At 37.0% G+C, this 14,178-nt stretch overlaps 1 protein-coding gene across 1 annotated transcript; it reads left to right on the top strand.

Annotated features, from left to right (window-relative positions):
* The first annotated feature begins 504 nt into the window (after positions 1–504).
* LOC148320947 (SH3 domain-binding protein 5-like) lies at positions 505–13,934 on the top strand. The gene is made up of 6 exons (XM_088318855.1): positions 505–1,117; positions 3,034–3,096; positions 3,222–3,350; positions 5,713–5,874; positions 7,735–7,908; positions 10,886–13,934. Exons 1-6 carry the CDS (start codon positions 866–868, stop codon positions 11,498–11,500), a joined length of 1,395 nt encoding a protein of 464 aa, XP_088174981.1. The 5' UTR covers positions 505–865; the 3' UTR covers positions 11,501–13,934.
* The last annotated feature ends 244 nt before the right edge of the window (positions 13,935–14,178 follow it).

Raw genomic sequence — 14,178 nt, 5'->3', positions numbered from 1 at the left:
AAACAAGTTCTCACAGGTAGATTACCGGTCGGTACATTGCAACATTCATAGTTTGCAAACTGAGATGGAAACAGTATTTTGATTAGGTGAATACTGAATCTATAATGTTGCTGCCACTCGTCCACAACAATAAGAGGAGATAGTGCCGATACTGAACAATCTGCCAGGGGTGTCAAACTAATTTTCTAAACGGGCCACATTGTAGTTATGGTTTCCCTCAGAGGGTCGTTATGACTGTGAACCCATATAAATGTATGATCAACTTACATTGTCACATATACAGAACAACTTGATGGAAAGCCAGTTTTGAAATCAGAAGCCAGTCAGTAATTGTTTGTTCAACAATTTTTCAATTTATTTTAAAAGGGAGAGGATTTGTAACAAATGACAATATTTCATATATCAATATTGTTAAAAGTGAAGAAACAGGAAGTTGACGCACATAATTAGCACTTCGCGGGCCACATAAAATGAGGTCGCGGGCCAGATCTGGCCCCTGCGCCTTGAGTTTGACACCAGTGACTTGCCACTCTTACTTTGTCATTTTATTTTATTAAGTCAAAAGACGTTGGAATTCACACAGACAACCATCCCTCATAACGGAATAAGATGACGCCAAAACGAAGAAGAGTTTGCGGGGAGTCATGTGCGACCAATCTGGGTACTTCGCCACACGCGCAGCTTTAACGGATGGAACGCGTTTAGCTAGCATTAGCATGACAGCGACATATAGCATCGAAGCCTCAACGGCAACGTTCTAACGGGCGACTACACATTTCCTTCAAGAAACCCCAAATGTCGGACGCGCCTCGTTTCGTGTCAATCTTAAACACGGTCCGAACGGAAGGCGAGCGACAGGCCGCAAATGGAGCCCGAAACCTTGCGTAAAAGTCCGACCGACGCCGGATGCTCCAACCGGCCAAACTTGAGAGAGGAAACGCCGGGGGGAGAGGCGAAAGTCGGAGACGGGAGCACAGTGGTGTTGAGGCGAAAAGGAGGAGACGAAGCCATCAAATTTAAGGAGGCGAAATCTGAGTGTGAAGCAGAGTATCAGATGAAAACCGGAGAGGAAGAGGATGCTGGCAAATATGAGGAAGAGCTGGATCCGAGAATTCAGGTAAGATGCTAAGCAAAGCCCCTCTCCTATCAATTCATCATATATTCCTTAATTCACGTCATTATTATGTTATTAATTCATGTCAAGACAGTGATCATGTCAATGATTTCTCGCAAAGGTAAAACAGATAAATATCAATTTGCAGCTCCATATTTTTAGAACTCGCTAACAGTTGTTTACATTTTCAGTTGATCACTTTGACAACATTCCTAGAAAATCACAATGCCCCTTCACTGGTGAGTTATTTTTAGAAACTGGCCTGTTGGCTATTCATTTAGTCATTGGAGGCCAAGTTGGTGACCCCCCGGGGTAAAAATATTTATCTTTATATCATGATAACAATTTGCCACAATACATTTTCGGTTATTCTAATTATTGTTTTTATTTATATTAGTGCTGTTAAGCGATTACATTTTTAAAGTAATTAATCACAAAGAAATTCTGAATTAATTATTTTTTTTATATTACAACTACTATTTTTTGTACCACTTGTAACAGATATTTACTTGAATAATATCTTGGAATTAATGCAAAATCACCAAATATGAAGGATATTCAATTCAAAGACTGTTCTAATAGTTTAATTTGATTCTTGAATATGATCAAAACGGTGTAATCTTTACAGACATTTTCTCAAAACAGCCCACAAGCACCAACACTCCAGCAGTGTTGGTTTACAAGGCCCAGTGTTAACTTGAGATGTTTTATTCTGAGATGATGTGAAAAAGATGTACAGCTAACATGTTACAATATTTGCAAAGTATGCAAATTATTTTTGAAGTCAATCAAACTGAGTTAACTGAGTTAAAATATTTAACTTAGTTAAATTAAATTAATCTCCGGCGTTAATGCTTTTGTGAGAGCCTGAATATATATACAAAATACTATTACTGCTTACCTTTTCTCACTTTATTTTGAAGTGGTGTTAAAAAGACATACATATTTCTGCGCAAATATAAATATCAATCTAAATAAGAGCTAAAAAACTGCTCCTGACAGAAATGGATTAAAAATTGGGAGAAAAAGATGGGCTCTGTATTGAGAATATTTATTGCGCAAAAGTCAAAATCGAAACAAAAAAAGCAATGTATTGAGAAAACAAGTCTCACTAGTAATATTATATGGACTACATCCATCTGATCTTGCCTCGACCTGCTGACTCCCCTCGTGTAGGGAACGCAACCACCACATGCTGTTGCTGTTGTGAAATCCGCTATATAAATAAAGTTGTATGATTTGAAAGCATGTTCTGGTTTTCAGGTATATTGGTGAGATGCAGCTATACAAATATACACAACAATGTGGTCTTTCTTCTGGTTATGTAGCTGTTTGTTTCAAGAAGAAGGCAAGCATTGTTTAGAAAGGGCACATTTGGTGTTCTTCTTGATACTGATACTGATACCAAGTAACCAATACCACTAGTACTTTTGATACGTAACATTTCTATTAAAACCAAGGACAGATAATTTCAAAAGATACCTTTTGTTTATTTCTGATATGGGTCAGAACAGTCACTTTTCACTTTTAAAAATACAACATAAACAAGTCACTCTGATTTAAGATTCCTTTGTAATAAATTAACCGAAGTGCAAAATAAAACAGACTTCATTTTCAGTTTATCCCAACTTACTTTGTTGGTGCTTGGAAGCAGAATAATGGCATGCATCTTTTCGCATTCATGATCCACAATTTTAGCCGTTCCTCTTTTCACCTCCGTTTCCATGAGATGCCATAGTTGAGGGCTTTATTAAAACATCTTTGTATCGTACCAAAAATAATTTAATCGACCAACATATATACTAAAAAATAAAAACAGTCATAGTTATAAATAGCTTGTTCAGATATGCACCCTTGACAAGGATGAAGATATATATATTGATGATTTTTATACTCACGTCATTTCCTGTGTTTACCAGGAGGAACTCGAGCACCTCAACCAAGCCAGCGATGAAATCAACAAGCTGGAGCTGAATTTGGATGTGAGGAAGTTGTTTATTCACCACTGCCAATACTGACAGTGTATCTCAGTTCTTACTGAATGTCATATCGTGGCTGACTGTTTTAGACTCTTTTAGATGTATTCTCTTGTTTATACTTTCTTTAGGATGCCAGGTCCAGCTACAGGAAAATTCTCACAGATTCCGCCAGGAAGCTGAACGCGCAGGGCTCCCAACTTGGTTCCTGTATTGAGAAAGCCAGGCCTTACTATGAAGCCCGCAGACTGGCCAAAGAGGTGTGTGTATTTTATGTATAGTAAAGACTGCATTTTGTTGCAAAATCAGTTGGGAAAAATATGCTTTAAGGGTTCCAACCAGAATCAGAATCAGAATGCCATATATTGTCATTATACTCAGTGTACAACAAGATTGGAGAGCTCCCCTCTCTCCAGTGCATTGCGTGGTAAACCTGGATCTGTGAAGATAACACTGCTTCAAATTGTCACATGCCATCAAAGGATATCTCACTTCACTGTATGAAAACAAAAAAAAATTCTCAATTCTTCAATTTTACATGTGTGACTAGATTCGTAGTAATTAATTAGTGTGTCTTGGAAAAATCCACAAGAGGTGAAAAATACACCTCCATATTGATTTGTTTCCCTTTTATGGAAACACTTTCGACACGCAGGTACGTCCATGCAGCAGCATAATAGCAATTTATCCCACAATTTTTACTAAAAGTATATTCTAACAGGCAGCTAAGCAGGTGTGACATTAAAAACAAACGCTGTGCCGAGTATGTTTAATGAGCAAGAAGTGGGAGATGATCTTAACTGATCTGCTTTCCCTCAACCCTTCTTGGCTCACTGCAGTTTTCAGGCGCAGGCGGCGTTGTGAGCATTTTGTCCATAATGCGAGCAGAGTCGGCACTCGTAAATTAAGCCGCTGTGACACCGGACCAAAGCAGCGGTCTGACCTTGATGCGGGTAATTACAACATTGCGTGCCACACTTCCTAATCCACTGTTTCTCTGAAGTGTATTTCGAGCCATCAAAAGACCATCCTTCGCTGCATCTTTTGCATTAAAAGTGAAATCTCACCCGGTAGATTTATTTCATATTATAGACTGGCAACGATAAATGGATTAACACTTTCTATAGATGCATCCTGTTGGACGAAGCTGTGTGTGTCGAGTCTAGTCCGTTTATACACATGACAGTTAAATAGTGACATCTTAAATATACTGTATATTCATTTTAAAAATCATTTTTAAAGTCTCCAGAGAAGTTTCAACTCAGCATTGTTCCATTCATTGTACCATAAATTCAAAAGTGTACGTGTTGTTTTGTTCAAAGCTAAATTATCGAGTCTCTTTGGAAGGGATGAAAGGACGGCACTTTATGTGATGGATAGATGGTGTCGTAAGCATCCTCCTTTGCCAAAGATGTTTTTTCAGCCTTAACGTATATGGTCTCTCTCATTCCTCTTTCAAACTCTCTGCGTTATTTGTCCAAACTGTTTACGGTCCATTTTTGTCCTCCGAAAAGTACATTTTCCTCTCGAATGCAAGCAAACCGAAGCAGTCTGGGGTTGGGCTTTCTTTCATTTATTTATTCTCCACTGCAAGGAAAACATATTGTGACATGCTATATAAGTTTAAGCAGGACTGTGTTTGACTATTGTCGTGACGCGGATCAATATAAATTCTCATTTTAGGACTAATTTGCTGAATGCAAAATCAATTATTTTAATAATAGAGTAATTATTTACAGCCATTGTTTTCTGCCTCTCAAGGGTAATCATTGAAAGTAGAAGATGAAAGTAGCAATCATTTGCGTTGAATCAAAATTAGACATTTGTAAACATCAGCTTTTACTTGCATTGATCAAACAAGTAATGAAAAAAGATTGACGAATACAACAATCAATCCCCCTCATGTGATATTGATTAATTGTTGTTTTGTTGTTGTTGTTGTTTTTTTTACTCGATAATCAATGCAAATTAAAAACCGTAGTCAGGAAAATATGGTTTTGTAATAGCTTTTAATGTAAAATAAAATTTTATCCGATGAATCGATCAAGTAATTGATAAAATAATCGATTCTAAAAATATTTGATTATGACAGCTCTAGTTAAATAGTCATATACAGGTTGTGAATAAAATTTTATTGTGTGTACTTAATCATCAATTGCAAAGATTTGGACGCATTTTTAAAGTGGCAGATTATTTCCTAGACTAAATTCAAGAATTTGACGACTATTCCTTGTTTGCCATCTTGTGTTCCCCCCCCCGTGTTCCTCGGCTTTGTGGTGTGAAAGGAATTTGAATTTTTATTGTTGTTTGCTTTGAGCACATCATTACAGCCGCACTACAGGATGTCTCTCAAATCCATTGGTCAAGAGAATACATTGAAATGAGGGCAACTACATTTTCACAATGGCATCTTTGTACAGATTCTATCTAAAGTGGAAATGGAACATCTATATAGAATCTATAGAATTTGCGATACAGAAGTCTGGACATCCACACACAATGGATTTGTTTTCCCACAATCATCTCACATGTTTTTTTTTTTTTTTTTGCACAATCAGTCACCCTGTTTAAGAAATATGCTGTTAATAAAAATAACTAAACTGATTTTTGTTTCTGTTTCAGGCGCAACAGGAGACCCAGAAAGCTGCTCTCAGGTATGAGAGGGCTGTGTCCATGCACACTGCCGCCAGAGAGATGGTGTATGTTGCGGAACAAGGCCTGCTGGCTGACAGGAACACCATGGATCCAACCTGGCAGGAGATGCTCAACCACGCTACTGCAAAGGTATGCCTCCTTGAATGAAAAATGTTTTTCATATCCCGTAATTCATACATTCGTTCATTCTCAGAACCGCTTTTCCTTACGACTGTACGTCAAAATAAAAATTAAATTGTTATATTAAAAATTAGATTTTTGTTGCATTTGTCAGCCGCACACTAATGTTAATTGATTATAAATCAAGCCGAGCTCTGAAGTCTGCATATTTGGGTGTGTTGGTGGAGCCCGGGCTTCAAAACAAACATGGTGAAACAGCATTTAGCTGTTATGCTGTACTGCCCCAAGTATGAATGCATTTAAATCCGGATTAAAAACTATATATATATATTTTTTTTTATTAAAGTCTTTTCGGCATAATTAAAAATCTATTTCACTTTGGCCTTTGAATAATTTCAGAAAGCTACTTTTTTTTTTTCCTTTGATCTTAAATGTGTTTAAATATTTTGGTTGCATATGTGCTTACATGTCAACTTATGTTCTTTCAGTAATTTTTATGAGCTACCTTTGTTCTCTTTTCTTTTGAATATCACATTTGTTGAGGCTTTGTCATTGGAAGATGACTAAAAATGGGCCTTTGCTTTTGTGAAGTATGACAAAAATCTATTTGCACAATTGTGGCTTTCCATATCAGTATGATCGCAGACGGTGATGTGGACGGATGGCCATTCAACTATTTTTGAAATGCTTACACTATATTATTAAAAGTGAAGACTATTTGCAATTTTCGTATTTTAACAAGAATACAATACAATACAGTACAACTTTATTTATATCACGCATTTCACAAGCAGACAAACATGATTTGCCTAAGTGGGCCACTTAAAGTAATCTGGAGGGCCAGATCTGGCCCCTGCGCCATGAGTTTGATACCAGTGATGCACATTAACCTCATCAACGCCTAATTTCACAATAACCTTTTAGCGTGCAAGTGGCTACTTTGTTTAAAGAAGAATGCTTCAAACTGAGTTATTACTCTCCATTAAATAAAGCTGACTCATCTATTGCACACCCCTTTACTGAGAAAAAAATACAATTGCAGGGTTCAACTTTAATTTGAATTGTGATAGTCCGGCTGGCCATTTCTGTAAACACAGTATGGATTACCTCGTATAGGCCGTGTGACCTGAATCTGACATCCCCACTTTGCATTCTGACAATGTCTCCTCCTGTATTGCAGTGGTTCTCCTTTTTCTTCACTATCTCCTTATTGTCCATTTTACTAAGAAATTATCTCCAGTTATTGCTTTTAAATCATACCACCATTTGAAAAAGTCACAGCTTCCAAAATAGCCCAAACTGGAAACATTTAGGACATAATCCCAAAAGTATTGATAGTCATTAAGGAAAATGTCCAGTTGTGTGGTAATCACAGATTCATCAGCAAGTCTGCAACTGATGCAAAGTCATGAAGTAATATAAATTGTCCAGTACTGCGCTAATTTTGATAATCAACATATGAGCAAATGATGCGGAAAGTCATTACGAAATACACATTAAAATGTCTAGTAGTGCCGCAATATTGATCAACAATAGTTATGGAAATGATGCAGAGTGACAGAGCTGCAACGATGAATCTAGTAATAATGGCTCTATGGAGATGTGCAAAGTTGGCAAAGTGTCACAATAAAATGATTAACTTTGCTTTAAAAAAAAAAAAAGTTCACGGCAAGGGGAAAGAAGTTATTATTGTGAAAACCGATTTATGTAATTTGAATATAATGTCTACCCTGTTCAAATAATAATAATAATAAATCTCAAGTGAACAATGTAGAATATAAAAAATGTATTTATTTATTATTTTTGCAATCTCCTGTTATATATAGTGATATACGTGGTCACCAAGTTCAAACTTTTTTTCCTGATCAGGTGAACGAGGCCGAGGAGGAGCGCTTTCGTAGCGAGCATGAGCACCAGCGGGTCACACAGCTGTGTCAGGACGCAGAGGCAAAAGTCCAAACACTCCAAAAATCGCTGAGGAAAGTCATAGTCAAGTCCAAACCCTACTTCGAACTAAAGGCTCAGTTCAACCACATTCTGGAGGTACGTGCAAAGCGGCATTTTATCCCCTGAGCAATTTTAGTCAACAGAAGTGACAAAATAGCCGCCCATCGAGATGGCTAAAAAATTGAACAGAATGCCATGTTTCGACGAGTGGGCCTGCATATAACATATTCTTGTAAAGAAAATGTTTGGGTTGACTTCCCCTTTGAGGAAAATGCGAATTTTCTCACACCCAAGACTCACCGCCAACACTGATTTGTGTTGAAGCAATTGTCATGTCGCGCTGACGTCGGCGTGTTGCTAATTATGTAAATGCTCAAAATTGCAACGTGTGAAGCTGCACTGCAATGTCCCTGTTGCTGCAGATGAATCCTTTTTTTTTTTTAATAAATATATTTTGTTGCTAGTTTCAAACATTTTAGTTTTAAGTTAATGATATAATGTCATACTTGCTTGATTTTGGCATTAGGATGAATAAAAGTAGAATAAATCTCCCCCCAAAAAAACTGAATAAAAGTAGAACGATATCCCTGTAATAATTCTTCCCACTATTCCTCTCAGATTAACTTGAGCCGCGGCCCCCAACCCCCATAATAAATTTTTTTTTATCCTTATGCTTTTAACCTCATGCTATTTTCTTCTGTGTGAATCTGCACATTGGTTAGTTGCAGACTTGTGTGGCCCAGAGGTGTTAAAAATTCAGGTCAAGGCCTTCCACCGTTAGTGACTTTGACTTTTCTTTGCAATGTTTAGCAGCTTAAGCCGCGTTTCTTCCAAGTACATCTCACTTCTACTTGCCGCGGGACGCGCTGATTTTGTTTCACTGAAAAGTGCGTCAATGGCATTATAGCACTGCTTATTACGAAACATACTTCTCATTTGCATTATACTTAATACAGAGCATTGCTTTGATTCTTATGTCAGTCTTCTTGTTCCTGTCACCCAAATGTATTTATTGCCTAAAACAAGGTTATATTCCTAAAACCTGAGGTCAGCCAAATTGTTTATTTTGTCTCCCATTGGAATTATGTCTTTTTAAATTTTTTTTAAAATTCTCATTTTATTTAGTCATTCATTTATTTATTTATAAAAGAAGAACCAAAATATAGTGATGACGCAGGCATATTCCTCAAAGAGAATGACAGAAATCACTGTGCTGCAGTTCAAAAAGTCTGTTTCAAGGAGACATTTCACAAGCGTTGACCATCCTACAGTTTTAGACGTCAGCCCAGTTTAGAGTCTTTTGGATGGTTGTGATTACTCACAATGAAATGCAATTTATTCACACGTTGTTCATGCTCCGCTGGTTTCTCTTGAGGGCAATGCACACACGTCTGTCTAGATTCGGGAGTGATAGTAATGTGCTTCACTGCTGGTCAGTGCGTGCTTCGAGCTGGGATGTGATGTGATTGATGTGCTGATTAGTTTGATTAGTTTCATACTCTGTAATTAGCAGCCACGTTTCACATACACGCCCACCCATTTGTTCATTAGGCTGGAAATAATATTTTTATTTGGTGCAATCTGACATGTGATTTTTTTTTTTTCTCCATTGACCTTCTGTATGTATGGTAGTTTAAATCTTTATATGGTTTTCTCAACTGGGCATGAGCAGCCTGCTTTAAATTCAGAGTTTAAGTTTATTTCCACTATGTTGGATCCAAAAACAAATGATTCCATTTACATTTTGAAGCTCGAAGTTTATAAACAGGGGTCCAAATGTGTGTTTTAATTTGAGTTTGAGTCACTCACTGGCCTATGCGCAATAAAATCTAATGCAGAAGCAAGTGAAGTCCATCTATCCATTTTTTTTAACTGCTTATCCTGTTCCGTGTCGCAGGTAGGAGTTATTCTACCCGTCTGTGGGCGAAAGGCATCCTGTGCTCTTCTTTCACTGCGCATGGGTAGAAAGCCACCACATAGTCACTGAGCGAAAAATGCACTGTACAGAAGTCAGACGACTGAACCACTACATTATCAGTGACCGTGGTGACCTATGAAAGTAAAATTTAAATTCTTGAAAGTAAAATTCTCACCTGTCAATTGCATCGAAGGTTTCCCACTGACAAATAAATACATTTTCGTGTTTAAGCGAAGGCAAGGCATAAAAATATAGAACGCTTCTAGAGCAGGTGTGGGCAAACTACGGCCCGGGGGCCACATGAGGCCCATTAAATGTTTTAATCCGGCCCGCCGAACTTGAAAAGAATTAAATGTATAAACCTTGTTAATGTTTTATTTTCTAAATAGTGTGTTTTTTAAAGACATATATATTGTTGGAATGTTTTTGTTCACTTTCATTTAAAACTAAATGTATTTTTTTTTTACCGATGAAGTGAGGTTACCAAAACATTCCATCCATCTGCTCCTGGTCTGGCGCCTCTGTCAAATTTTAGAACCCATTGTGGCCCGCCAATCAAAAAGTTTGCCCACCCCTGTTCTAGAGGAATAACTCAATTTACAAACACGTTCCGTTCTTACATTAGCGCTGTTACCTGAATTTCCGTGTAAATCGGACTCAACCCTTTAATTAGGGCTGCTCGATTATGAAAAAATAATATTGATTATTTTATTTTTATTTTTATTTTTATTTTTATTTTTATTTTTATTTTTATTTTTATTTTTATTTTTATTTTTATTTTTATTTTTATTTTTATTTTTATTCATAATTGAAATCACGTTTATCCAAACGATTTTTTTGGGTTGGTACAAAACAAAATCATGACAAATTTATTTTATCTCTTATCTTAAAATAATTAATAAATATGAGTATGGTTTCTTTGCACAAACAGTACATTGGCGTTTTCTTGCTATTTGCTTAGAAACTGCCATAGAACTGTTGGAACATCGAAATTAACAATTTCAATGGAATACTCAATTATAGTCCTTATTGTATTACACGTTGTGAAATGAGAACCATTTTAACATTTTTTATCGAATAATATTATAGAGTGTAAATGATAATCGTTTTCCGTATCTAATTTATCATTTTTTTTTTTTCGATTATATCTTTCAGGAACACAAGGCTAAAGTAGTACAGCTGGAGGAGCAAGTAGCAAAAGTAAAAACCCGTTACTCTGTGGCTCTGCGGAACCTGGAACAGATTAGTGAGCAGATCCATGCGCAGCGAGGCCAAGTCCGCGCGAGCAGGGGGCGGCTAGCGACGTGCGGTGGCCGTAGCTCACCAGTTGGTGCCGAAGCTGAGACCAGAGTTGCAGTGAGCGTTCCGATTGGTAGCTTTGTGGGAATGGGTAAGGTAGAAAGTGACTGGGTAGATGGTGAGAAAACGCGGCTGTGGGTGGAGAAGCACCGGCAGAACGGCTGGGGCCAGAGAGAGGAGCTGGAAGCGGAGCACACCGGTTCTGACCGCATGTCCATCATCAGCCTACAGACCATCGCGTCTGACCTGGAAAAATGTGATTCGGTCGAACACCTGGGTGACTTCAGCGATGGCGGGAGTGCGCTGGGCGAGGAGTGGGACTGGAATAGGAAGACTCCACTCAGGCCCGGCAACAAGGCGGAAGCGACCGATGGACCCCAGCAGGTCAAAACACGGCAGCAGAACGAATCGGCTAATAAAGAGAAGCAGGAGAACTTCGTCAAGCAGCACCACAGAAGTGTAAGTCTCTAATATGTGGAGAATGCTGCTGAATGTTCATGATTGACATTCAAATAAACAGAGTGAGGACTAGATAAACAAGTATAAAAACTGTATTTATTCATATTTTGGCCAGATGTATTTATACAGCATATAAGAAAATCGTCTCGTCTGTTACCAGCTATGGTGGGATTCGGTCATCAAACCACAGAGACGGACGGGGTCGCTATCCAGACGTGGATGTATTTATGGCACTCGTTCCCTATGCTCATTAAACTCAACTCAAGATTCTTCATTTTGCTCTCAATTGGTCTTTAGAGTACAGACTTCCACATTTCCCTGTAATCAGGCAAGCATAGGAATATTTTCTCCACCTTTCTCGTTTTTTCTCTCTTTTATTGATTGTTCTAATCCTGGAATTGTATTTGCATCACTGCTTTAATTTTGAAGTAAGCTTTGGGACGAAACCAAGAGGTGTGTTTAAAGTTTTTGATTTTCTGGTGAAGTTCTGGACAAGGGAATTAATAAAACATAAAGCCAAGCCTTCATTAACTCATTCATTGCCATTGACGGATATTGAAGCCAATAAGTACATTCATTTTAACTGGGCTGGTATTAATTAGGAAGCTGGAATAGGCTTGCGGATTTCTTCGATTTGTATTTAAATGCACTTGTACATTGTAAGGTGATTTCAATTACAGTGTTATTGGTATTAAATTAAAATTTTAGTTTAGGCACAAAAATCATTATTGAGTCCAAGTCCTACAATATTTAGCTGACTGCTCTAAATTCCAAATCACTTGACCTGTTAAATTGGTGAGTTGTTATTATTTACAGCAGGGGTGTCAAACTTATTTTTGTGGACTGGCCACATCGTAGTTCCGGTTTCCCACAGGGGGCCGTTATGACTGTGAGCCCATTTAAATGTATGATCACCTTGCATTATCACATGCACACAACAAATTGATGGAAAGCCAGTTTTAAAATCAGAAACCAGTAAGTAATTATATGTTCAACAATTCTTCCATTTATTTTAAAAGGGGTGTATTGGTGACAAATAAATGGCAATATCTCATATCGCAATGCTGTAAAAGTGAAGAAAATGTGCAATTAACAGGAAGTTGATGCACATGATTTGCCATTCGCGGGCCACTTAAAATGAGGGTGTGGGCCAGATCTGGCCCCCGGGCCTTGAGTTTGACACCGGTGATTTACAGTATTTTAATTAACTTTTGTGAGAATGGAACATTACACTGACTGACCTCTGATGTGCCAAATATTTCATTTTGTTTTAACTGTGAGAAACAAAAAATAGCTTTTTTTTTTTTTTTTTAAAGTTTGCATGAGTTATTTGAATATGTCAAATACTGCTTTGCATTTTTGAAAATGTTTGCCATTGTTGCATCATGTTAAGTATTTGTCAATGCATTTTTATTTATAACATTATGAGCCTCTACATTTTTTTTATTTATTCATACGAACAAGCATCAACTGTTGAGCCTATTTGAACTCCAGTTAATCCACATCGCTAAATTCCCCTGTCATCGCACCGGGGGAATTTAAGTATGGAGGCTCCTTGCATGTTGTAAACAAGTTCCTTGAATAGTATTAAAGATGATCTGACGTTATGTGGAGACAGCGTATTTTGCGCAAGACTCGCTTAGTCAGTGTTTTGTTCCAGCACGCTATTTATTCAGTTCTTCTTCTTTTTTTCCGGCTCACAAGATTTCATTTTGTTGCTTTAAACAAAACACTGGTGTGCCTTTTTTGTTGTTGCTTGGGTATGCTTAATTAACACACTTTTTTTTGTGCTATTTTCAGCTAAATGATCCCAATTCACCAAACAGAAGTGTACTTTATCTCAGATTTTAATTTTGGGCCTGTACATATGCTCACTGGGTACGACATTCCCACGAGGGTTGAATAAAAAGATAAAAATAACATTGGTCAACTGTAAATTTTAATCCGAGTTGGCTTTGAAGTGACACTTAATGCATTTTTTGACAGTTTTTAAAAAATGCCCTCACCTGGTTTTTGAGATTTTCATTTTTTTGGTTTTTAGTTTGATGTATAGAAATGTGTGCGATATAGATTTTACCATACATTGTTATTTTTTTTGGGGCATTTCAGAAAATAAAAATCTGAAAATGTTCTTACCCTTAATTTGCTATTACATTATTGTTACTACTAATTTGATGTGCTGGAGAAAAAGCAAGGGAAATTTGTAATCAGTAATTTCCTTCCTTGGATGAGTGTGTAAGCAAACATTATGCAATATTTATCCATAATTTTTTTTTTTTGTCTTACAGTTCTTGCGGTTCTTACTTCATTTATATTTCTGAAACATGCTAATGTTGTTTATAGTGTTTCACAAAATGTGTATGCACTTTGTTTTTTGGGGTCAACGGTGTGCAGCTTTTGCAATGTTGATTTATTTATTTTTTCCACTGTTCCAAATTGCATTGCAAGTTGAAAGAGAAAGAAATCTTTACTTGTCAAATTGAAATAATTTATATTAAAAAGTTAATTGCTACAGTTACCAAGCTTTACTGTGTCATTTTTTAAAGGATGACTGATTCGAGATGGTGCAACAATAATATTGTGATTAAAAAAAATACGGATCTACAGATTACTTGACGCAAAAAAATGTTTTACGTATTGTGTTGATGAAAACTTGATTCTAAATTTGACAGAAGGCCAAACTAGCACTG

Source organism: Idiotropiscis lumnitzeri, chromosome 16 (genome assembly GCF_059441095.1).
Source record: "Idiotropiscis lumnitzeri isolate Australia: NSW breed Sydney's pygmy pipehorse chromosome 16, RoL_Ilum_1.0, whole genome shotgun sequence".
NCBI lineage: Eukaryota > Metazoa > Chordata > Actinopteri > Syngnathiformes > Syngnathidae > Idiotropiscis > Idiotropiscis lumnitzeri.
Note: the sequence above shows the minus strand (reverse complement) of the source record. Positions and strands in the feature narration are given on the sequence as shown.

Bases quoted from the DNA above. Each gene is read 5' to 3' on its own strand.
- LOC148320947 (XM_088318855.1), top strand. From the start codon at position 866: ATGGAGCCCGAAACCTTGCGTAAAAGTCCGACCGACGCCGGATGCTCC. The intron at 3,097-3,221 runs GTGAGGAAGTTG...TACTTTCTTTAG, and splicing joins AGCTGGAGCTGAATTTGGAT to GATGCCAGGTCCAGCTACAG. The intron at 3,351-5,712 runs GTGTGTGTATTT...TTTCTGTTTCAG, and splicing joins CCCGCAGACTGGCCAAAGAG to GCGCAACAGGAGACCCAGAA.